General features: G+C 33.8%; 1 protein-coding gene across 1 annotated transcript in view; it reads right to left on the bottom strand.

Moving 5' to 3' along the window:
• LOC144446135 (phosphatidylinositol 4-kinase type 2-alpha-like) overlaps positions 1 to 26132 on the bottom strand; it is a 57373-nt gene that overhangs the window by 25059 nt on the left and 6182 nt on the right. The window contains exons 3-4 of the mRNA XM_078135854.1: positions 17663 to 17794; positions 17249 to 17402 (exon numbers count right to left, since the gene is read on the bottom strand). Coding sequence (XP_077991980.1) covers positions 17249 to 17402; positions 17663 to 17794 — 286 coding nt within the window. The remainder of the gene's footprint in view (positions 1 to 17248; positions 17403 to 17662; positions 17795 to 26132) is intronic.

Genomic DNA, 26132 nt, shown 5'->3' with positions numbered 1-26132 from the left:
CCATCCACTTTTGACATGTGATTGGCATGACACAGTAATTGTTCATGTAGACAAAACAATGGAAACAAAAATAGCAACATTATAATGAGCGTTGCGTCTTTTTACTTTGATATGATTCCGGCGATGTATGTGGTGTATCACAATGAAAACGATCGACTCCCAGCAACATGGAAATCAAAACATACAATCGGACTACGCATTGTTTAAAAACAAATGCTATCGTAATGAAAATATTTTATGAAGCTAACTTGCTTTCTTGAAAACATCATTTCAAATTATTTTATTTGTCTTCCTTTTTTCGCTTTGATCATGGCTACACCGGTGGCGTGGAGAACCCCGGCCCCGGTAACATTTACCGACTTTCACTGTATGGCGTCACTGTCCAGTTTTTACGTGATTTCAACTGCCTTCACCCATTATTACCTACTCAGTTATATCACTCGGAAATGTGTGTAGGGTGATGTTTCACTGTGGGTGCTGCCGACAAAACACCAAGGAACCATTGTTGTCGGAAGACTAAACTGGTACACCACAATATGTACAGTTACAGATAATACTATATGGCAAGCGTAATTAGTAATTCATAAGTAAACATTACACAAAGGCTTAGAAGGCTTTTGTAACACATGGGACCTTGGCACCTTTCGTGAGCTGGTTGCAGTGCCGAAGTTAGTCGAAGCACAGGGGATTAAGGGGGCAAGTATTTTTGCGACTTTCTTGCCAATGCGCGCAATATTTAGAGGTATGAATGCAATTTCATTTATTTTTATGGCAAAATAAACATAATTACGAAAAAAAGTATGTACCTTTGCATGTACACTTTAAAGCAAATCCAAGCATAGATTTATTTAGTCCTGTTTCCGCCTTTCGGCGTGTGCTTCAGGCTGCGTGTTTTTAATAATTTTTCCTGTTTTGTTGTTTTTATTTCTGTGTTTGCCTTTTATGTCATGTCACTTCTGTTATTGCTACCCCTTGTTTTATCTTTTTAGTGCTTGTTTTTCCTTATTTGTTTCTAAAGGTGCCTGTAAATGGGCTTTATGCCCGTTGGTTTACCTGAATAAATAAATAAATAAATAAATAAATCGTGTCAGTGTTACTAACTAAGTTAGCAGTTTCATTGTAGGCTGTAAGTTGTACCGGTAAAAAAAATGATTACCCCTATGTTGTAGTCAATGAGGTCCAACAGTACAAGCATATTTGAGTACAGTTATGCAGTAGATATCGGTACATACAAAACAGTCGTGTTAGTGATGCTCTGAGGACTGAGACAGAGTCTATGTCTTTACTTAACAGTATTTCTAATTTTGTAATTAAAGGGGAGTAAGTTTACCACACGGGTTCATTATGCATGTATTTAATAATATGCGTTCTCCACCCAAACGACGTAATCCTGAATAATTAACGACCAAGCTGGGAATCACTATCTTTATCAGTAAATACTGGTAAGATGTAAGACAAAAAGAAATAAAACAAGGGTTGAATTGGATTACCGAGAGTAACTGTAATGTTTTACCATACCCGGTTGAAATATACTGAATGAGTTGAATACAGGTTTGTATACTGTGCGTTTATATAATTTATAAACTGTAAATGTACTTGCATGTCCCGTGACTCGAGTATTCACACAGCTGTGTTGTACGCAACACTAAATGGGTTTTTTCTCCACCTTACCTTTCAAAGTTTGACCAAAAATATTCCAAGACATTGTGCCATGTACGTATTTGTCAAAAAAAACAAAACATTCCGAGCCAATAATTATATCGCAAACACATGCTACTGAGCTACGTGTTGACGACTGTTTACTGTGGCCTGTTCTGATCTAGCTCTCGCGGTCCTATAATATGCGTTTCGATAGTCCGATCACATGTCGTAGTATCGCGGCGCAAATATCCAGTGTTAGGTTCTGATCATGATTATCGCTAACATGCTCGATTGTCACATAAAATAAGTGTACTTGAGTGCCGTTTATCTTTTTTCACTGTTTGATTTTATTCTTGATGAGCCTTTTCGATGTCTGAGCGCATCATTATTACAAGAAACTTCGAGAATTTGCATTGAGTAGTTTGAATCAAACGTACAGAGAACGTCTGTGTGACCATAGACCCACGGTGTAACAACGGTGTAACAACGTCAATGTGGCTACAAGATCATCAACACATAACAAGATGGACATTTGGTAATTTTGTGAGTCTCCCAAAAGACTACCATCCAAAACTACTACTGACATACAAATAAAAATATTTTTGTCCAAGTTTGAATAGTGTTGAGCATGCCGACCCCATGAATACTAGAAAAAAAAAATTATTATTACGATTGGTGTATATGAGTACGCGAGTGTGCATACCGAGTTATAATTACACAGTCTGGTCGATTAAACTGTTGCATGTTCGTACACTCCGGGCTGTCACAAATACAACCATTTCTGGAGTTATATATAGAAACGCCTCTGATCCGAACATTGTTGTATCAGTGGTGGACAATGAAAACTGGCTTTGAAGGTGCCGAAAAAAGTCTACTTCTTGTCACCGTTATCAAACTGACAAACGTTGATACAAAAACAACACCGTGTCCCAAGTCCCTCTGACATAGGTTCAAGCATAGACAATGTCTATGGTTCAAGCGACTCTCTTATCAGTTTGTTTATGTCTGCGAAAGTTAGTCATGTTGTAACATAAAATCGAATTCGATTGAAAAATCATATTTGGTGTCCATCTAGCCTTGGTTCAATATTAAAGCCACTCTATTGTCAATTATCATTAAGACTATATTAATAATGGTACAAAGCTAAGTATTACACGTAATTAATAAATTTGCAGTCGATTGGATCATGACATATCACCCCTGACATAAAATGGTGTGGTCAAACAAAAAGTTTTAGTGCGTAAACGACTTTTATATTACTCAATAGATAATTTTGTCCATTGTGGGAAAGTGTGTTTATATTTCAATGCACAGGAAATCTACAATATGTGGGGACCACTTGTTTATCATCTCATTACACTTACGACATGTATAATTGATCGACCAATTACCATCACCGGCCTGCGTGTTCTATACAACATTTAAGTACATGTTCCATATGTGTTGGCGGTCGGCATTCAATCGAACATGACACTGCGGGTAGATACATGGGGAAACAAATATAAACATACAATTGTCCATAATATTGTAATTCATAAAAATAAAGAATCCTACCCATGATACATATGCCCCAAAGATTCATAAACGACGAAATATGTGGTTATCGGCTGTTTTAAACGGTCCGTACTTCACATCTCAACAGAAACGGCAACAAATATGTAATCTAATCTCAAGATACAGTTGTAGACACGTCGAGAAACCTTCTCATTTTCCGGTCAAAAGCAACAAATATTCAAGATAGCGTCATTTTATGAATGCAAAAGCTACCTCGTGTTGTATTTCGAGGGAAAATTAGCGTTTATTCACTTTCGTTGTAAACAGTAAAATGTCACATATTGGCGTCCTGCTGTCTCCACAATAAAAAATCGCAAACCATAATTTCCCGAGTCAGCAAAGGACAATGCTCGGCGGCATTTTTTAGCCTTTTTGATTGGGAGCTTACATATAGCTGACAGGTCAACCGACCGCCCTGAAGATCGAAGTCAAAATAACCAGCTCTGAACCAGAACTATACATGTATCTCAACGTATTGCGGCAGATGTCTGCAGATACTGCCTGTGCTTATCATATCTCTGACAAGTTCACAGGCATGTAGTTGGTTCGGCACATGTCAACCAGCACGCGATCACAATATCTTTCTCCGTAAAATCCGGTATAAAAAGTATTGGCCGCTCATGGATAGACGTGGGACATAAAGAAACGACCGCTACTTGAAAGTAAATGGGCGTCTAATGCGAATGGTTGGTATTGTCGAAAGAGATGTGAATTAGAGTGCGTCATCGAATCGATGGGTTCTCTATACATCTTACGATACGACCGTACCGTTGGTTATATAGTACAATGTTGTAATTTGCCATGCAACGTGTGCGAAATTATTGCATATCCCCAAAAGAGAAATGCCGTATACCGAAACAAGTTTCCTTTATTTACTATTCTAATTTGACAATTAGTACAACTCCAGGACTATCCCTGCACGTTATGTATCAGTAGAAGTACACGGCTCAGTGTTAACACTATCAACAAAAATCCTGTTGAAAAAATATTGTTTCCTTGAACATTACAATCAAATCTATAGGCCTACAATCGTAGTGACTTGTAGTAGTGTTCGCTATTCATGTTTTTGAAATATTTTGTTTCAGCACCGCTACTTTATGCATAGACATCATAAATGTGAACTCAACGTTTCATGAAAGCAAACTTGCATGTACCGTTATGCTTGGGCATGGAGAGGTACTAATTACTAATCATGTTTACTTCAAGATAACGTTGATTGCTACACAAACTTTCGTGGATTTACGTACCCGTATTTGAACAAGTGTGATTGGCAGGCGTTTTAATCCCAGGTTTGAAAAGTAACGGCTTTTCAGTAGTAACGAACAGACCCAGTTTGACCGTGTTTTGTACGAAATTGTCTCTACCATGTTTAAATATCACCTTTCTGTGACCACACCTGCATTCAACAGACATTCACAAGTCTACACATACCAAATTTATTACGAAAATCACCAGCTGCTAATTGCGAGAGGAATCAAGACGTTGTTCACAGTTTGCATTCAAATTTGACAATAACCCCCACGAAGTTAGGGGGCCTTTTATACCCAATACTCCGCTTTAAACTTTGTATGTCTTTACTTACCAGTATTTCTAATTTTGTAATTAAGGTGGAGATGCACAAAAAATCGTTATTTTGACCATTTTTGAGATTATGTGTTCTTTTGCCAAAGTAAATATTCTTCTATCAACCAGAGAAAACTGGACTGGGTTTGAGTTTTGCAAATCCCGAAAAATCATGAAAAAAAGAAGTAAACAAATGCACAGGTACCAAAACGCTAAAGAAGCCCTATTTTATCACTATAAACTCACGATATTTGCATACAACTAAGACGATTGACAGAGGATTATGCAAAATATACGCGGTGTCAAATTCGCGCATGCTCAGATCACACACGAACCATATGGAGTAAAAGGGGAGATATCTCCATGACGGTACCATGAAGGAAAGAAAAAGATGTGGGTATCCCGGGCGTAACTTTATTTCTCTTCTTGTAGTGACGTCGCAACGTTAATAACGTCAAAAATATCTGTAAGCTTATAACGCATATGAACAAACTAGTAAAACCTCTCAAAGAATACCGATATTTGGATTGACCATACGTTTCCGAAATTCACTGATGACCTAGTTTCGTACACCGTCTCAAGATTTACTACTCACGTCTTAATATCTGATTCTTGTACTTTGAAAACTGTTGATACTTTGCTGGTCATGGTCAAATGTAAGCTGACACATTTCAATCACGAACTCCAAAATCCTGTGAATTAGTAACTGTAACTGTGTAGTTTCAGAACTTTCCGGCGCGCCACAAAGTCAGTGCATACTCGCTGTGAAAATCATTACGTACGGTACACGTCAGGCTTTCGGTCGGTCGATCGATCGATCATTACAGACATTTGAACACACCAAAATCTTTAGATAGATGACAATTTTTATGGTTTACATATTGGGCCGTGTTTTGACTGAATCAGGAAATCTCGGTTAAAAATAAACTTCACAAGTAGCGTATGCACGTAACAATCACCAACGCAGGGCAATCTGAGCTTGCTTTAATTTGTACTTCCGGAATACTTCCATAATATCTCGCATCTCTGATTTCGAGTTGGTTTTAAAATGTCTTTGATTTTCCTATTATTTTCCTTCCGTGTTCTTACAAAATGTCGGTTAAGGTTGTTTTATGATTGACTAGACTTGTCCTATTTCCAGAAAACAGTCAATGTTCACGTGCATGTACTCCTCCGAGTTATACTGAATGGCGAGTATCACCCGAGCTTATGTATTTCTATTGGCGATTTCAATTTTCCAAACATACCCGTCCGTAACAATCGAGTCTAGTTTTGTTTATCCGTCTGTCTACGATATCAGTCGATGTGTCTGATACGCAGTGATGTGCCAATACATATTGAAAGTTATTTTTAATCGAAAGACTTAGCCATTTTCAGATGCCAACATGAGCAATGCGTCAGACAATCAAACGCGAAAGACACCACAACTAAAAGAAAACGCTTTACATGTATTTTGTAGCAAGCTAGCTGTGTGGAAAGATTTTGGGTTCAGTGTAACAGCCAAATTCAGGCAAAATTTCCCCTTTTGGATTTAATGGAGTGTGTACGTACAGACGTAAGCAGATACTAATTTTTTGACTAAATTTATGTGGCAATGTGTAAAATCACGTAGGTTACCCCTTTCATCGCACATTCGAAGCTTCAGACAATATTTTGAACGAAATAGTAACAAGGTGATTCCGCCGTGGTTTAGAAAGGAGCCATACTACATCTAGTTACGAAATTTCCCATGTTTGACGATCGAAACTGAGCAAAATTAATGCAGTTATTCCGAAATTCAAAACGAAATATTTGTATCGGGAAGTGCTTCTGGGAAAAGTGAAGTTTAGACACACGGGGCCACTATAGATAGCACCGTGGATCTGCCGTCAGACAGAGTAACATCATAATAACCTTGGACTTGACTTTGGTCACGCCTCTGATTACTAATTAATGAGATGACGTCAATAAACTGGGCTTCCGCGCAATTTGCAATGTGATCTTGTGTATCACATTCCAGTCGAATGACCTCGATTTGCCGTGTTTCTACGATGCTACACTTGTATTAATCAAAACGACAATTAGAATAATTGAAGACCCGTTTTATCCACTGCTTGGTGATATTTTTATTGCATGACACGCCGGAAAATCTTCTGCAAGTCAAATTTTACGCTGTATTTCGAAAATCGGCATTTTCTCCGTTTACATTTTCAAGCCCCCAGACTAAGTTCTAAAGTCTCGATGTCGACAGTACTTCCTCGCAATCAATTGAAATTTTCGCTGGTGCTTTCTTAGGTATTGTTCTTACAAACTGTATCTCAGAATTTGTAAGTTGGCTCTATTACGTGTGAAATTGATGATTAAGTGAGAAAAATCTGTCAATATGCATCCCATTATAATTTGTCAACTTTCGACACATGTTGTAAAAGAACGACAGATGGCAGAAAAAAAGTGAGACACACTTTTGTTATGTGTGAAGTGAACATTCTAAAACACCAAAGAAATGGAAAATCGGGTGACAGGTGGTCTACTTAACAGTATGTCTAATTATGTAATTAAAGTTTGTATGTCTTTACTTACCAGTATTTCTAATTATGTAATAAAGTTTGTATGTCTTTACTTAACAGTATTTCTAAATATGCAATTAAAGTTTGTATGTCTTTACTTAATAGTATTTCTAATTATGTAATAAAAGTTTGTATGTCTTTACTTACCAGTATTTCTAATTATGTAATACAAGTTTGTATGTCTTTACTTACCAGTATTTCTAATTATGTAATAAAGTTTGTATGTCTTTACTTAACAGTATGTCTAATTATGTAATTAAAGTTTGTATGTCTTTACTTAACAGTATTTCTAATTTTGTAATAAAGTTTGTATGTCTTTACTTACCAGTATTTCTAATTATGTAATAAAGTTTGTATGTCTTTACTTAATAGTATTTCTAATTATGTAATAAAGTTTGTGTCTTTACTTAACAGTATTTCTAATTATGTAATAAAGTTTGTATGTCTTTACTTAACAGTATTTCTAATTTTGTAATAAAAGTTTGTATGTCTTTACTTACCAGTATTTCTAATTATGTAATAAAGTTTGTATGTCTTTACTTACCAGTATTTCTAATTATGTAATAAAAGTTTGTATGTCTTTACTTAACAGTATTTCTAATTATGTAATTAAAGTTTGTATGTCTTTACTTACCAGTATTTCTAATTATGTAATAAAGTTTGTATGTCTTTACTTAACAGTATTTCTAATTTTGTAATAAAGTTTGTATGTCTTTACTTACCAGTATTTCTAATTATGTAATAAAAGTTTGTATGTCTTTACTTAACAGTATTTCTAATTATGTAATAAAAGTTTGTAATAATAATAATAATAATAATAATAATTTATTCCCACGTACAAAATTGTGATACAGAACAGAACTAAATATCCTTATGTATATACATAAACGTGTTATTCGGGAAAAGGGTGTGGAAGTAGTTGTTACACAACTAATCGAGTCCTCCCCTCACAAAACATATGACACTCATCATTTAATTTTGCCCTGTTTCAATCAAGACTATTTAACGTGGTAGATGATACATGGAAATACACTAAGATTACAAAATAAATAATAAATAAATTAAACATGAGCTCTAGATCCCGAAACAACCAGACTGTAGACATTTTTTAAATTCCCGCTTAAACTCTGACCTGCATTGTATAGTCCTAATATGCACTGGTATTTTATTCCATAGTTTCGCACCTGCATATTTTATGCTGAATTGGCCCAACCTTTGTTTTGTTCTTGGAATATTCAAATCGTTTCTCCTGCTTTGCCGTGTTGAATAAGAATGGCTAATTGTAGTGAAGTAATCGTGGAAGATGCTTGGTAGTCTTTTATGTAAAACATCATGGACAAACATCGCTAATTGTAGGCTGTGTTGTTGAAAAATGTTTAGAATACCGAGCTTTTGAAATAATGGTTCTGAAGGTACATTCCATTTGCTAAAAGTCATAATACGAATTAATCGTTTTTGTACAATAAATAATCCATTAAGGTAAGTCGGGTACGTACGTTTGTATGTCTTTACTTAACAGTATTTCTAATTTTGTAATAAAGTTTGTATGTCTTTACTTAACAGTATTTCTAATTATGTAATAAAAGTTTGTATGTCTTTACTTACCAGTATTTCTAATTATGTAATAAAAGTTTGTATGTCTTTACTTAATAGTATTTCTAATTATGTAATTAAAGTTTGTATGTCTTTACTTACCAGTATTTCTAATTATGTAATAAAAGTTTGTATGTCTTTACTTACCAGTATTTCTAATTATGTAATAAAAGTTTGTATGTCTTTACTTACCAGTATTTCTAATGATGTAATAAAGTTTGTATGTCTTTACTTACCAGTATTTCTAATTATGTAATAAAAGTTTGTATGTCTTTACTTACCAGTATTTCTAGTTATGTAATAAAAGTTTGTATGTCTTTACTTAACAGTATTTCTAATTTTGTAATAAAAGTTTGTATGTCTTTACTTAACAGTATTTCTAATTATGTAATAAAAGTTTGTATGTCTTTACTTACCAGTATGTCTAATTATGTAATTAAAGTTTGTATGTCTTTACTTACCAGTATTTCTAATTATGTAATAAAGTTTGTATGTGTTTACTTAACAGTATTTCTAATTATGTAATTAAAGTTTGTATGTGTTTACTTAAGGTTATAGACCACGTTCAATGTCCCTTGCTGATATTGGTTTGCAGTTAAGAAAGTAATGATTATACACATCCATAACTATACATTTTCTGAAAGCTCTTGATCCACTCTTTACAATGAAATTAGTAAAATTTGGTTTTATGTACTTCAGATCACGTGACCTCTACATACGTGATAATTTGCATGTTTGGTTCAACAAAAATTAGCTCCTTCAAATTTCGACCAACAATAGAAAACGACGCACAGTGTTTATCACCACGTCAGTGGCTACAAAACCGTGTCTCAGATTTTTCCTATCTGTTTTTGTAACGAAGATATATAAATAATAATAAATAGTGTCCAAATAAACCATGTATGTCTCATCTAAATCCGTCTTACTTTCGAACAAAAGACGCAATCAAAAATCTGAGACACGGTTTTGGAGCCACTGACGTGGTGAATAAGATCCTACTGTGTTTGTTATTGTCGGGTACTCTTTGAGGTTGCTAATTTCCACAAAGTAACGCAATTCTTTACAAAATGTAAACTTGAGAAAATGACAAAAACATGTGTTTGGGTTGAAACAAACAAAAAACGTTTAACACATTCCTTACAGAAAAGTTGTAAGTGTCACATCCTTTATCACCTTCGAAAATTTGTTTTTTTCCATGTTATGACCATTCTATTGGCCAAAAAATATGAAATCTGTCAGTTCAAAGGTAGCCAACGCCCACTATTCGACATGCGATTTTGGCTATTCGGGTTAAAAATTAACTTCCTCATTTGCATATGTTTGCGAACAAATTGAGGGCGGAGCCTACTTCCTTTTATGGAAAGCAGAGTGTCAAGCTACGTTTTTTAGCGGTCTCAGGTTTTATATAAAATAAACGTAGTGGTTTCCGGTGAGAGAGTAAATGTTCCCTGGGTTCCCGTTCAACATGAAACGACGGAAAATATACCAAATGCTTTGAAAGTGGTGTTTTAACTAATAAAGAATCTAGTTAGCTTCATAAAACATCTTTAGTATGATGGTATTTTCTTGGAGTAACAATGTATAGTCCGGTCGCGATTGTAGATGTACTAATACTACTATGTTTTGCTTTGAAGCATCTTTACTCAGAGTCGATTGTTTTTATTTTGATACATAACATGTATCTGTGTCGAAATCAACGTCAAAAGACGCACCACTATTGTTGTAATTTGATATGTTGCCATTGTTGAATTTGTTGTGTCTACCAGCGCCGGTTCATCTGGATACAGCATACACAGTACATTCAACCATGGGTGGAGGATCTATGATTCAACACATCGCTTCAACGTCAATGCAAAACGAAAACTGTTAGACATGTCTAGCAATATAGCTCTCTCATGTCTCTAGCTCTTCGGCATGTTAATTTTTTTTTACAAAAGCAAAAATAGTCGGAGATGACACGGCACCACGCGAGGGCTTCAGTGAGCACGGGCCGTGTTTAGAAAGAAGACGAAACCACCTCGTGTCAATTTGTGGTTGGTAATGAACTCAATCAAAAGAAAATGAAATAAGCGAGTACATAGTTTTCAAGAGGGATAGTTATCCGACAGCTTCGCTCTACTACGCGTATACGAAGACTTCGCATTTGGAAGGTCGAAGACTGTAGCGTGATGACACGTACTACGTGCTACGAAGGGAAGGGGGGGGGGGGAACTTAGCGTTCGATACTGACGTACCGCGTATACCGACGGAAAATCTGTACATTGAATATCGTAGATTTTTGAGGACATGTACCCAAAAATTCAATAACTGGGAATGATAATGTACCACGTTGTTCGTTTCTGTGACATTTTATTTAGTGTCACCTAAGTGAAGTAGTGTCGATGAACAACACGGGACGGTATATGTTTACATGGAAACGATCTGTTGACCTGTACTAGATAACTAGTCTTGCTGCTAGACGTTCGGGCTTTCTTTCGTATAAGTTACTATAACATATAAGCGAACGAAGTTTGCAGTGAGGGCTTGCCCGAACATCCTAGATAGCGATGTTAGGTCGTGTGTCGTAATTGTAACGGAAGAACATCCGAGGTCTAACAGATAGTACTAGATAACGGGGGAGATACGAGTGGTGAGTTATTTTTTTTATTACAAAATAGCTATGCATGTGGTTCACGAAAAGATAACTTCCAAATCGTGGGTTTTGACTTCACTCGCTGAAACATAATCACCACTACTGTACCACAAGGGCGAGTATGTTTTGTAAACCTAGGCTATGAATCATTACTTCGCCTAGATAACGAAAATGGATTCCCCAGAGGATCGATGCGTTGCTGATAAATCAGCTGATAAATACTTTTTTCCCTTTTTTGTTTAAAATTGTGATGATGTGGTACTATTTACACCTTTCCACCATTCTTTGTTGTAGGATGCCTTTGGGTTTTGGAAGACTTCGCAAAGACCATCTGTGCTAAACTGTAACAAAGCTGACTTTCACTTGCATTTTGACACCTATTGTAATACATTCCTTTATGCACAGTAAAATTTCATTAAAATTGAGAAATGTTTTCACCATTTAAATAGTTTTGAGTAGACAATCGGTTATAAGCAATATCTTGAAAAGACTGAGTAAGAGAGAGAGAGAGAGAGAGAGAGAGAGAGAGAGCAACTCTAATTCATTCTCTTTATTCATTTTTTTAGCTCGCTCATTACATTATTGGGCAACTCTTTTTTGACACTGGAAGGATGTCCTCTTGTTATTCATACTTGTGGTACACTGTATCCCAGACCCCATGACCATAGCAATTCTTTTACTGGTCTGAGACTGTACTGTATCAGCAAGTTTATGTAAATGAGTAGCCAAGTACTTGACACATTTCGTCAAATGTATGCTAATGAGCTGCCTAGTACTTGACACTTTCCGTTATATTATAATAAAGTGTGCAAATGGTTGTAAAGCCATGTGCATTTGTTTTGGTTTTTTATTCCTTCCCATATCTCAAGATTGAGAAGTGCTACATTTATTTGGGTTGCATACAATGATAGCTCAAATGGTTGGTAGTCATTTCCCCCCCAAAAGTTAATTTTGTAATTTTTTCTAGCTTTATCGTGGTCTATAACCTTAACAGTATTTCTAATTATGTAATAAAGTTTGTATGTCTTTACTTAACAGTATTTCTAATTATGTAATTAAAGTTTGTATGTCTTTACTTAACAGTATTTCTAATTATGTAATAAAAGTTTGTATGTTTTTACTTAACAGTATTTCTAATTATGTAATTAAAGTTTGTATGTCTTTACTTACCAGTATTTCTAATTTTGTAATAAAGTTTGTATGTCTTTACTTACCAGTATTTCTAAATATGTAATAAAGTTTGTATGTCTTTACTTAACAGTATTTCTAATTATGTAATAAAAGTTTGTATGTCTTTACTTAACAGTATTTCTAATTATGTAATAAAAGTTTGTATGTCTTTACTTAACAGTATTTCTAATTATGTAATAAAAGTTTGTATGTCTTTACTTAACAGTATTTCTAATTATGTAATTAAAGTTTGTATGTCTTTATTTAACAGTATTTCTAATTATGTAATAAAAGTTTGTATGTCTTTACTTACCAGTATTTCTAATTATGTAATAAAGTTTGTATGTCTTTACTTAACAGTATTTCTAATGATGTAATAAAGTTTGTATGTCTTTACTTAACAGTATGTCTAATTATGTAATAAAGTTTGTATGTCTTTACTTACCAGTATTTCTAAATATGTAATAAAGTTTGTATGTCTTTACTTAACAGTATTTCTAATTATGTAATAAAAGTTTGTATGTCTTTACTTAACAGTATTTCTAATTATGTAATTAAAGTTTGTATGTCTTTACTTACCAGTATTTCTAATTTTGTAATAAAGTTTGTATGTCTTTACTTACCAGTATTTCTAATTATGTAATAAAGTTTGTATGTCTTTACTTAACAGTATTTCTAATTTTGTAATAAAGTTTGTATGTCTTTACTTAACAGTATTTCTAATTATGTAATAAAGTTTGTATGTCTTTACTTACCAGCATTTCTAATTATGTAATAAAAGTTTGTATGTCTTTACTTACCAGTATTTCTAATTATGTAATAAAAGTTTGTATGTCTTTACTTAACAGTATTTCTAATTATGTAATAAAAGTTTGTATGTCTTTACTTAACAGTATTTCTAATTATGTAATAAAAGTTTGTATGTCTTTACTTAACAGTATTTCTAATTATGTAATTAAAGTTTGTATGTCTTTACTTAACAGTATTTCTAATTATGTAATAAAAGTTTGTATGTCTTTACTTACCAGTATTTCTAATTATGTAATAAAGTTTGTATGTCTTTACTTAACAGTATTTCTAATTATGTAATAAAAGTTTGTATGTCTTTACTTAACAGTATTTCTAATTTTGTAATAAAGTTTGTATATCTTTACTTACCAGTATTTCTAATTATGTAATAAAAGTTTGTATGTCTTTACTTAACAGTATGTCTAATTATGTAATAAAGTTTGTATGTCTTTACTTAACAGTATTTCTAATTTTGTAATAAAAGTTTGTATGTCTTTACTTACCAGTATTTCTAATTTTGTAATTAAAGTTTGTATGTCTTTACTTACCAGTATTTCTAATTATGTAATTAAAGTTTGTGTCTTTACTTACCAGTATTTCTAATTATGTAATAAAGTTTGTATGTCTTTACTTAACAGTATGTCTAATTATGTAATTAAAGTTTGTATGTCTTTACTTAACAGTATTTCTAATTTTGTAATAAAGTTTGTATGTCTTTACTTACCAGTATTTCTAATTATGTAATAAAGTTTGTATGTCTTTACTTAATAGTATTCCTAATTATGTAATAAAGTTTGTATGTCTTTACTTAACAGTATGTCTAATTATGTAATAAAGTTTGTATGTCTTTACTTACCAGTATTTCTAATTATGTAATAAAAGTTTGTATGTCTTTACTTACCAGTATTTCTAATTATGTAATTAATGTTTGTATGTCTTTACTTACCAGTATTTCTAATTATGTAATAAAAGTTTGTATGTCTTTACTTACCAGTATTTCTAATTATGTAATAAAGTTTGTATGTCTTTACTTAACAGTATTTCTAATTATGTAATAAAGTTTGTATGTCTTTACTTACCAGTATTTCTAATTATGTAATTAATGTTTGTATGTTTTTACTTACCAGTATTTCTAATTATGTAATTAAAGTTTGTATGTCTTTACTTACCAGTATTTCTAATTATGTAATTAAAGTTTGTATGTCTTTACTTACCAGTATTTCTAATTATGTAATAAAGTTTGTATGTCTTTACTTAACAGTATTTCTAATTATGTAATTAAAGTTTGTATGTCTTTACTTACCAGTATTTCTAATTATGTAATAAAAGTTTGTATGTCTTTACTTAACAGTATTTCTAATTATGTAATAAAAGTTTGTATGTCTTTACTTAACAGTATTTCTAAATATGTAATTAAAGTTTGTATGTCTTTACTTACCAGTATTTCTAATTATGTAATAAAGTTTGTATGTCTTTACTTAACAGTATTTCTAATTATGTAATTAAAGTTTGTATGTCTTTACTTACCAGTATTTCTAATTATGTAATAAAAGTTTGTATGTCTTTACTTAACAGTATTTCTAATTATGTAATAAAAGTTTGTATGTCTTTACTTAACAGTATTTCTAAATATGTAAGTAAAGTTTGTATGTCTTTACTTACCAGTATTTCAAAATTATGTAATTAAAGTTTGTATGTCTTTACTTAACAGTATTTCTAATTATGTAATAAAGTTTGTATGTCTTTACTTACCAGTATTTCTAATTATGTAATTAAAGTTTGTATGTCTTTACTTACCAGTATGTCTAATTATGTAATAAAAGTTTGTATGTCTTTACTTACCAGTATTTCTAATTATGTAATACAAGTTTGTATGTCTTTACTTACCAGTATGTCTAATTTTGTAATTGAAGTTTGTATGTCTTTACTTACCAGTATTTCTAATTTTGTAATAAAGTTTGTATGTCTTTACTTAATAGTATTTCTAATTTTGTAATTAAAGTTTGTATGTCTTTACTTACCAGTATTTCTAATTATGTAATAAAGATTGTATGTTTTTACTTACCAGTATTTCTAATTATGTAATTAAAGTTTGTATGTCTTTACTTACCAGTATTTCTAATTATGTAATAAAGTTTGTATGTCTTTACTTACCAGTATTTCTAATTATGTAATAAAAGTTTGTATGTCTTTACTTACCAGTATTTCTAATTATGTAATACAAGTTTGTATGTCTTTACTTAATAGTATTTCTAATTTTGTAATTAAAGTTTGTATGTCTTTACTTACCAGTATTTCTAATTATGTAATAAAGTTTGTATGTCTTTACTTACCAGTATTTCTAATTTTGTAATAAAAGTTTGTATGTCTTTACTTACCAGTATTTCTAATTATGTAATTAAAGTTTGTATGTCTTTACTTACCAGTATTTCTAATTTTGTAATAAAGTTTGTATGTCTTTACTTAACAGTATTTCTAATTTTGTAATAAAGTTTGTATGTCTTTACTTACCAGTATTTCTAATTATGTAATAAAAGTTTGTATGTCTTTACTTAACAGTATTTCTAATTATGTAATTAATGTTTGTATGTTTTTACTTACCAGTATTTCTAATTATGTAATTAAAGTTTGTATGTCTTTACTTACCAGTATTTCTAATTATGTAATAAAGTTTGTATGTCTTTACTTAACAGTATTTCTAATTATGTAATAAAGTTTGTATGTCTTTACTTACCAGTATTTCTAATTATGTAATTAATGTTTGTATGTTTTTACTTACCAGTATTTCTAATTATGTAATTAAAGTTTGTATGTCTTTACTTACCAGTATTTCTAAATATGTAAGTAAAGTTTGTATGTCTTTACTTACCAGTATTTCAAAATTATGTAATTAAAGTTTGTATGTCTTTACTTAACAGTATGTCTAATTTTGTAATTGAAGTTTGTATGTCTTTACTTACCAGTATTTCTAATTTTGTAATAAAGTTTGTATGTCTTTACTTAATAGTATTTCTAATTTTGTAATTAAAGTTTGTATGTCTTTACTTACCAGTATTTCTAATTATGTAATAAAGATTGTATGTTTTTACTTACCAGTATTTCTAATTATGTAATTAAAGTTTGTATGTCTTTACTTACCAGTATTTCTAATTATGTAATAAAGTTTGTATGTCTTTACTTACCAGTATTTCTAATTATGTAATAAAAGTTTGTGTCTTTACTTACCAGTATTTCTAATTATGTAATACAAGTTTGTATGTCTTTACTTAATAGTATTTCTAATTTTGTAATTAAAGTTTGTATGTCTTTACTTACCAGTATTTCTAATTATGTAATAAAGTTTGTATGTCTTTACTTACCAGTATTTCTAATTTTGTAATAAAAGTTTGTATGTCTTTACTTACCAGTATTTCTAATTATGTAATTAAAGTTTGTATGTCTTTACTTACCAGTATTTCTAATTTTGTAATAACGTTTGTATGTCTTTACTTAACAGTATTTCTAATTTTGTAATAAAGTTTGTATGTCTTTACTTAACAGTATTTCTAATTATGTAATAAAAGTTTGTATGTCTTTACTTAACAGTATTTCTAATTATGTAATTAAAGTTTGTATGTTTTTACTTACCAGTATTTCTAAATATGTAAGTAAAGTTTGTATGTCTTTACTTACCAGTATTTCTAATTTTGTAATTAAAGTTTGTATGTCTTTACTTACCAGTATTTCTAATTTGTAATAAAGATTGTATGTCTTTACTTACCAGTATTTCTAATGATGTAATCTAAGACTACAAGTCTTTCAAATTGCCATTGGAACTGTTTGGCTGTAGATTCTGGTAAGGATTCCGTATCAAACCTACGTAGCCAGAAATCAGCATCTTTGTAACCACTGACAAACAACTGAAATGAACCAGTCTGGAAGGACAAACAAAAGTTATAAACAATACTGATACACGCAATGTGATATTACTTAGAGTTCATTGTAAAAGGTTTCCAAAATATTAGAACTCACTCCCACTTGACCTGCACAATGCATCCAGTTTTTCACAAAATATGAGATTTGATATACTGAGGCAAAGTTTTTTGCATACCTAGACAATGGAAATATCCATGCCAAAATCAGGGCCATGTCAAAATTCATGTGTGTCAGTAGATACTTATTGATAAATACTCACTTTGGGTGGTAGTCCTATTCTGTTGAATTTCTTCCCAATTTTCTCCCACTTTTCTGAGGCAAACTTTTTTGTCCTTGCTTTGGCCCTATCTAGTGGTGAATAATTGAATGTCTCACTTGCTAACTTTACAACCTGTACAGGAAGAAAACAGAATGGTCACATTTTTCACTACATGCATGCTAAGGACAAACTGCATTAAAAAGGAATTTAAAATCAATTTTGTTGCCAACGTAAAAAGACTGAGAGTGTAATCATTCCTTTGACATCGTGTTTTCATAAAACAATATTCCCAGACTTTAATTACATTCAAGCTCTATGCTATACTGTTCAATTTTAAGGGTGAATTAAAAGAATATTTATTGTAACATTGTCAGAATGTAAATATCTTTTAGACAACATGTGGCAAGTATTATGCTCTCGACTTCTAGAACAAATTTTACTAATAAGAAATTTGATAGAATGTCACAAGTGGTAAAATGTGAATGCATTAAAATTGTTGATATTTCAGCCAGAGGAATTTCCCAACTAGATACCACAAGTAATGTCGCCACCACATACCAAAGACTGTCAAAAGTTGTTGTGACTTTTTTGTTTTGATCTTTAATACTATTGTTGCTGAAATATACAAATTCAATCAGACTATCCAAAAAGGAACCACCCAAGCTCTTTCATGAACCAGGGTATTACATTAATTGTAATAGACACCCATGCAAATCGGAAATCTTATTCTTAACGGACCAATCGAGTCCCTCTCTTATCTGAATGAATTAAGTGGGCGTCATCTAAATGGGATGTTCCAAATTTCTTTGTCATACTAATAGCAGTCACACTATCGGACAATCATGTTCATGTAACCATTTCTGTCCAGGGCTTCGTCATCGTCATACTATATCGTTGAGGGCAGTATGCTTAGCTTAATGACGTAGTGTTATACTAGAGCTTTCCATTGATATGCAATATGGCGGCCGTGAATTGGCCTGATCCGAGTCTGACCCGTTGTACTACATCGATCAAGGACACCATTAAGCCCAGGAGAGACAGAAAATGTTTCGCTGTTATCTGTCTCAGTGGCCATAGGTTCTGAATTAGTGAGAATAACTTGCAAGCTATTCCCTTGTTTGTGATCAGTCTCATTCCCATGAATACTGTATATTGACTTGGGATAAGAGCTGATTTGTTGTAACTGGGGATAAAACCCAGAAAAAGGATTAACAACAATATCTGCTGAATCCGTTCAAGTAACACTTCCCTTTGTCCATCCCGAATCAACCAATCAACAAGATAGGGATGTTAAAGAGTGGCCTGTCAGGGTAACCAGGCTACAGGTGCTGCTACCACCAGGATGAATTACTTGCAGTGGCTAGCCCAAATGGGAGTGCTGTGTACTTGAAAGTGCGGTCTTGGACCGTGAAACAAGAAAGCGGCAACACGATTTGTGAATAGGGATGTGAAAATAGGCATCTTTTAGATCGATGGACACTAGCCAGTCATTTGGTCAGACAGTGGCTAAAACTGCTCTTGGTGTTTCCATCTGAAATCGTGGTACTGAAAGAAACATATTCAGTGCTATTAGATTGAGAATCGGCAGCCATCCACCTGACTTCTTGGGAACTAGAAAAAGATGACTGTAAAATCCCGTTTGACATGTACTTGGATCAATTTCTCGAATGATTTGATCACTTCCCTGAGCACCCTTTGTCTTTCCGTGCCTCTTAGAGGTAGAGAGGTTATGAACGGAAAGGAAGTGAGGGGTGGTTGTCTGGCAAATTCCAGGACATACCTGTCCCTTACCATGGGCAAAACCCACTTGTCTTGTGAGATTGTGTCCCATACATCTGCAAAGTGGCTTAGAAATGACATATGTATGAATGGACAGAACGTTAGATGGACAGAGAGAATTCACCATGCAGTTTCAAGATAAGTTTCAAGTTTTTGACCAAAATTGACATTTTTAGACCTATTTTACATATCGCTGATGGTATCATCACTTTGTGAATACAGCTTCATCTACACATCCCCAGATGCATCCCCATTAAATTTCAGTCCAATCTGCCTAGTAGTTTTGGAATTATAGATTTTTGACCAAAAAGACTCATTTTTAGACCTAATTTGCATATCACTAATGGGATCATCACGTTATGAACATTTCTTAATATAAACACCCTGAAAAATGTTCCAACCAAATTTCATCCCAATCAGCTCAGTAATTTTGGAATTAAAGGTTTTTGACCAAAAATACACATTTTTATACCTAATTTGCATATCACATCATGTTATATCCTTAATCTAAACACCATTAACAATGTTCTCATTAGGCCTAATAAAAAAAAACTGTGTGGTTCCGGTTACACTCAATTTTAGAATAGTTTTTTTATTTTGTTTCATTTATGCAGGTGTACCTGTGGACGTCGGCACTGGCTGTATTGTTGTTTGTCTGTGAGTTTTTATCGAACTTCTCTACGGGTAGTCTAGTCACTGACAAAGTCATGCAAATTCAATATGGCAGAGAAGAACTCCTTGCTCTAAGAAAACTTGCAGCTGGTACCACCTTGGATGGAAATAACTTATCGGATCTTGCTGCTATAAGACGGTGACCAACGAGATGGAAAAGACATCGTGGTAAGAGAGGAGGCTATGTGAATTTCTGTCCTTCATTTCGAAAAATTCCAACCATTATTGGTGTCTTTAAACGTCATGCTGATTACAAGTTTGCTTCGACTCCTGTCAGAGGTAGTACGCTAACTTCAATCAAAAGAACTTCGTCATATTATTTACGTGACTGTGTAAACTTCACTCTGTGGAATGCAAGATCAATGGATAGTAAAGTCGGAGCATTATGTGCTTCGATTCTTTCAAATAGTACAGACATTTTTATGATTAGTGAATCCTGGATTACTGAGGGAAATCGAGCCTTAGTAGAAGCAAATTTTTCATCTTCCAGCTCAGGCTATACTATATTGCAAGCACCGTGATGTCATCGCAAGGGTGGTGGTATAACATTGATAACAAGATCTAACTTAAGGACTAAGAAGAACAAGTCTGATAAGTTTAAATCTTTTGAGGTAATGGACGTGAACATCCGTATGGGTAGTTCTGACCTTCGTGATTATTTACCGCCTGCCATATTCTGCGAAGCATAAATTCACCGAGAAAGTCTTTTTCTCGGAATTCGGCACTTTAATGGAATGCCTGTTACTCGCACCTGGTCGCTTACTGATAGCAGGTGATTTTAATATTCATGTTGATGATGGAAATGACAGCAGCGCTCGTCAATTCAATGATCTTATTCAATCTCTCAGTCTTTAATACTCAACACGTAGTTGGGAGTACACATCAGAATCAGGGTTCGACATACACACTGGTCCGCTATCCCGAGTCTAGTAACTTACTGTAAGGACCAGTAAAAGTTACTGAAATGCCCATTGCAGGTAGTCCGACAGGATAGTGACTTTTCGATAGGTATATTATTAGGGAGCTCAGAATTCAAAATACCGGCTATATGAATTCACGGTCAAAATAAAATTCATTTGATTTTTAATTTGCTATTTTGACCAACTCCGGTTGTCTGTTCGCGATAACATTATGATTACGAATTAGTTTGGAACCGGGGTAGATTTTCTATGATTCTGTGTCATAAAAGCTTATGTTGTGAAGTTTTCAAAAAGCACGCCCGTTGGAAAAGTTGCCCAACAGGCGATCTCACGCCATTGTTGTACTACGTGGCCCTTGATTCTGGTGGGGTGTCTATTGAAAACGGGAATAGCGAAGGGTGAGCCAATCAAGTGAGACCTTTCAAATGTAGCTAATATTATAGCCAATAAAATTAGTTGTACGATGATATGTGTATAATACGGGTAAGGCTGTCATCTACACTGTAACAAGTAAATTAGAAAGGTTGAAATCTTTGCCGCGTGATTTCGTATTTATGTACGGATGCGTAGTCTTTCTAAACAGTACTTTTTAGATCAGTTAGTATTTAAACTATGTTTCTGAGTTAATTATTCGGTAGGTTATTGACGAGCTCCCTTTATAAACACGCTGTACAAATTGGATGTCAGCGTTCACCCGGCCGCGTTCAACGGAACTAAGTGAAGCTCAATCACAACAATGGTGGCTGTCAAAATCGAAGACGCAATTTGACCGTGTTGTTATTTCAATGTTGTTGTACTTCCTACATGATGTGATGATCGTAATTTTACCGGTACAACTTACAGCCTATGGTGAAACCATGGTAGTAGTACTGCTAACTTAGCTAGTAGTAACAGTGACACGATTCTGTGTTACGTGTTGCGAGGTCGTGTTTTGGGGCACATTTCTAAATACACGAAACCAGTTACTGAATGTGTCGTGGATATTGATATTCAGTTTGAAAAATTAGAATCCTGAACTTTATTTTGCGAACGGTTTTGTCATTTCTTAGTAATTATAGGGCCGACTGTATCACGTTTAACGTTTATGTCAACCCGGAAGTACATAGACACGAAAATAGACGAAGCGACTTGTACATATACAATGTAATCAGTAACGAAATTTTACTATAACTGCTGGTAACCTTCAAATTTATTTATTTTTATGTTGTAAATACATTCTAATATGCACTAAAGATGACACTATAAAGACTTGCTCTATGGGAAGGTATTTTTTTGTCTTTTAAAAATGCTATAGTTTGATCAAAGTGTGTACCAGAAATGTTATGTAGTATTTAAGCTAGAATAAGACCACATCATATCTTATTACTCTTCCCCCCCCCTCCCCAAGATTAAGACAAACTACTCACAGAAAGCAACAAAAAAAGAAGAAGCCCCAAAGCATAAAAAAAAGAGAACAAAATTACAAACAACTACAAGGAAATGGACAGTTCAATTAGAACACGGGGTTTGAAATAAATATGGGGTTTGGAAAAGTGAATTAGAAGTAGAGCAAAAACTAAGAGATGTAAAGAGCCCAAGTGAACAAGTGAAAGCAATTAAAGACAGGACCACCAAATTTTTTGCAGGACTACTACATTATCAATTTTACTAGTCCTGTGGGATAGTGACTTTTTTACTCCAGTGTCGAACCCTGAGAATGGTCATACTTTAGACCTTGAACTGACCCGTTCCTCTGAACCATGGAAACTTCATAATAGACAATAAAATGCCATCTGATCATGCTGCAGTTCACTTTAAGTCTATGATCACTCGCCCACCTCCAACAAGGATAATCAGGAAACAGCGTAACTTAAAGAACATTAATGTACTGGAACTTCAACACTCTTTCGCAAACACACTAAATTCTACAAAGTCGATGTCGATTCAGGAGGTAAATGAGCTGACAGAACTTTACAACTCTACATTGAAGAGCTTGTTTGACACGTACGCTCCTGCCATACAGAGATCTGTCATGCAGAAACCCCGTGCTGAATGGTTTACACAAGATCTATTGACTGAACGCAGGACTTTAAGATCACTTGAACAAAAGTGGCTGCTTTCTAAACTTGAAATTGATAGACAGATTTTCACCACTGCTCGTGCTGAGTACAACGAAAAGCTGGCAATGAAGAGAGAGTCTTTTTATCGAAGTAAAATCGAAAATGCAAGTAGTAAGGAACTTTTCAGAGTTGTTGATGACATATCTTGTTCAAAGAAATCTGCATCGGATATTCTCACAAATAACCTTGAATTATCTAAATTACCAGTTGCTTTTGCAAATTTTTTTTATCAGAAAATAATAGATATTCGTGCAAGACTCCAAAGTACTAGTTCTTTTAATGTTGAGCCAATTTTGTCTCAGAACTCGCTTTGTCTTCTTGAACCTTTGTGTCTTGATGATGTAATTTCTATTATTAGTAAAATGCCTTCTAAGACGTGTCAGTTAGATCCACTTCCAACACAGCTGGTTAAGGCATGTGTAAATGAAATGGCCGCAGTGGTGCTTCATATTGTAAATTCGTCGTTTTCCTCTGGTGTTTTCCCTACTGACTGCAAAACAGCCATTGTTCGTCCGCTCATTAAGAAAACTGGTCTTGATTTTAATATAATGAACAACTATCGACCTGTATCTAATTGCAGTTTCCTTGACAAGGTTTTGGAGAAATGTGCCTTTTTCCGTTTAAATCGTTATTTGTCTGCTAACTCATTATATGGTCGTTTTCAGTCTGCTTATCGTGAGGGGCATGGCACCGAGACTGCACTTTTATGTATGCTAAATGATGTCATGCTTGCTCTCGATAAGCATCATAATGTCATTCTAGTTCTTTTGGATTTGTCAGCTGCATTCGACACCATCGACCATAACATTCTCTTGGGCAGGCTGTGTTCCCGTTTTGGCATACAAGGGACTGCTTTAAATTGGTTTGAATCCTTTTTGAAAGGTAGAACGCAACAAGTGTCTGTTAAGTCGATGATGTCGGATGAACGCCTTCTGAAATATGGTGTACCACAGGGTTCGGTGCTTGGGCCTGTTTTGTTTGCTTTGTACATGGCTCCGATTGAGGACATCATCACACGTTATGGCTTAAATTCCATTATATATGCTGATGACTCTGGGTTATATATTGCTTGTGACACCCTTGCTCAACCCACTGTCGTTACACGTGTAGAGGCATGTGTGGATTAAATTCGTCAATGGATGATGACAAATAAGTTGGCGCTCAATGATGGTAAGACAGAGGTTGTCTGGTTTACACCTCGCAATAGTGCGGTTGGTTCACAGTCAGGTTCGATTAATGTACGAATAGGTGATGCCATGATTTCTCCATCAACTGTTGTGTATGACCTTGGTGTGATGGTTGACTCTTTTGGACTCATGGATGAGCATATCCGTTATGTTTGTAAGGGGGCGTCTCATTCACTCTGGCGGTTGAGTAAAATTCGAAAACTGTTGGACCAGTCTAGTGCTGAAAAATTAGTTCATGCTTTTGTTACATCGAAATAAGATTACTGTAACAGTTTGTTTTTCGGTCTACCGGCATATAAATTGAACAAACTTCAACATATTCAAAACTCTGCTGCTCGATAGGTGACAAGATGGAGGATTGGTCGTCAAGCTGATGTGAATCCAGTGCTGAAGGATTTACATTGGCTGCCAATCGAACAGCGAGTTCGTTATAAAATTCTTTGCATTATCTTCAAAATTATCTGTCAAGGAGAAGTAGCGCTGAACTACTTGTCCGAACTTATCAGTATCGATCATCCATTACATAATACGAGAAAGAGTGTTGGAATCAGGATCATGGAAAACAACCTTCTAAAATGTATGGTGACAGGGCTTTCAGTGTGTATGCTCCTAAACTGTGGAATACTTTACCGCTCGAGCTTCAACTACTTGAGAAATTTGCTCCTTTCAAGAAGAGTCTTAAAACGTATATTTTCCGACAATGCTATTGCTGATGTTTTTAAATTGATTGCTAATTTTAAATCCGTTTTTGTTTTTAGAGACGCTCATTTATTGTGTTCTTATGCTAGATTTTTATTGTTGTTGCTCTTTTGCTAGTCTTTCTCATTTTGTAATGTTCAGACCGCTGAGACATGTTTGTGTAGTGGTCTTTAAACAATAAATTATTATTATTATTATTATTATTATTATTATTATTATTATTATTATTACAAGTGAAGGGGTTTAAAAAGTATATAATAATAATGCATTGTGTGAAAGACAATTTAGAGGAATGGTGCCTTTTGGTCCTATTGTCAATAAAATGCATCCGTTTGAGCATATATTTGCTATGCCGGCTCATATTTGCTATGCTGATTGACGTTTGAGAGCGCCCTTTCACAACTTTATCTGTACATACTTCTGCATTCAATTTGTGAGAGTCTAAAATATAGTAAAAGTAATTTCAAAATTGCATGTTAGGAAAATGAAAAAGTTAAGGGGTGTAATATTATATCATAATGAAAATGTCTGGGAGGACTTTAGTTGAATATCACTGAAGTTGAAGTTTACTACTCAATTAATTTTGCGACATTTCTCATTCAAGCTCAAGTTATAAAACAGTTTGGAGTTTGGTTACTCCTCTGTATATGAACATATATATAAGTATTATTTAATTTATTACTAATTATGCACACTCCACACTTTAATAACTGAACTTTTAATAATTCAAATCTAATGTCTGTCATAATACTGTGGAGTGTGCCCTGTCGACAAAAGTCTAAATGTTTGTATATACTATTAGCAGTTCTGTGCAATGACAAAACATAGATCAGTGTGAAATATCCTCAGGAATCTATAAGGTTTGTTCGAACCTAAATTATTTATTTCTATATGCAAGTGTAACTGACTGTGACTTCACGTTTCGGACTAGTTTGGCTTTTACCAATAACGAACCCAAAAGTGTGGCACATAAATGTATACTCAAACAAGGGACTAGCCCCCCCCCCCCCCCCCCCCCCCCCCGATATTTGTCTGAACAGCTCGTATCACGACCGAGCAAGGTACAGACAAATACATTGTTCTGTAATGATTTATAAAGTTGCTGATGACATTC

This window comes from Glandiceps talaboti, chromosome 15 (genome assembly GCF_964340395.1).
Source record: "Glandiceps talaboti chromosome 15, keGlaTala1.1, whole genome shotgun sequence".
NCBI classification, from domain to species: Eukaryota; Metazoa; Hemichordata; class Enteropneusta; family Spengelidae; genus Glandiceps; species Glandiceps talaboti.
The sequence above is the reverse complement of the archived record's forward strand: the minus strand, read 5'-3'. Positions and strand labels throughout refer to the sequence as shown.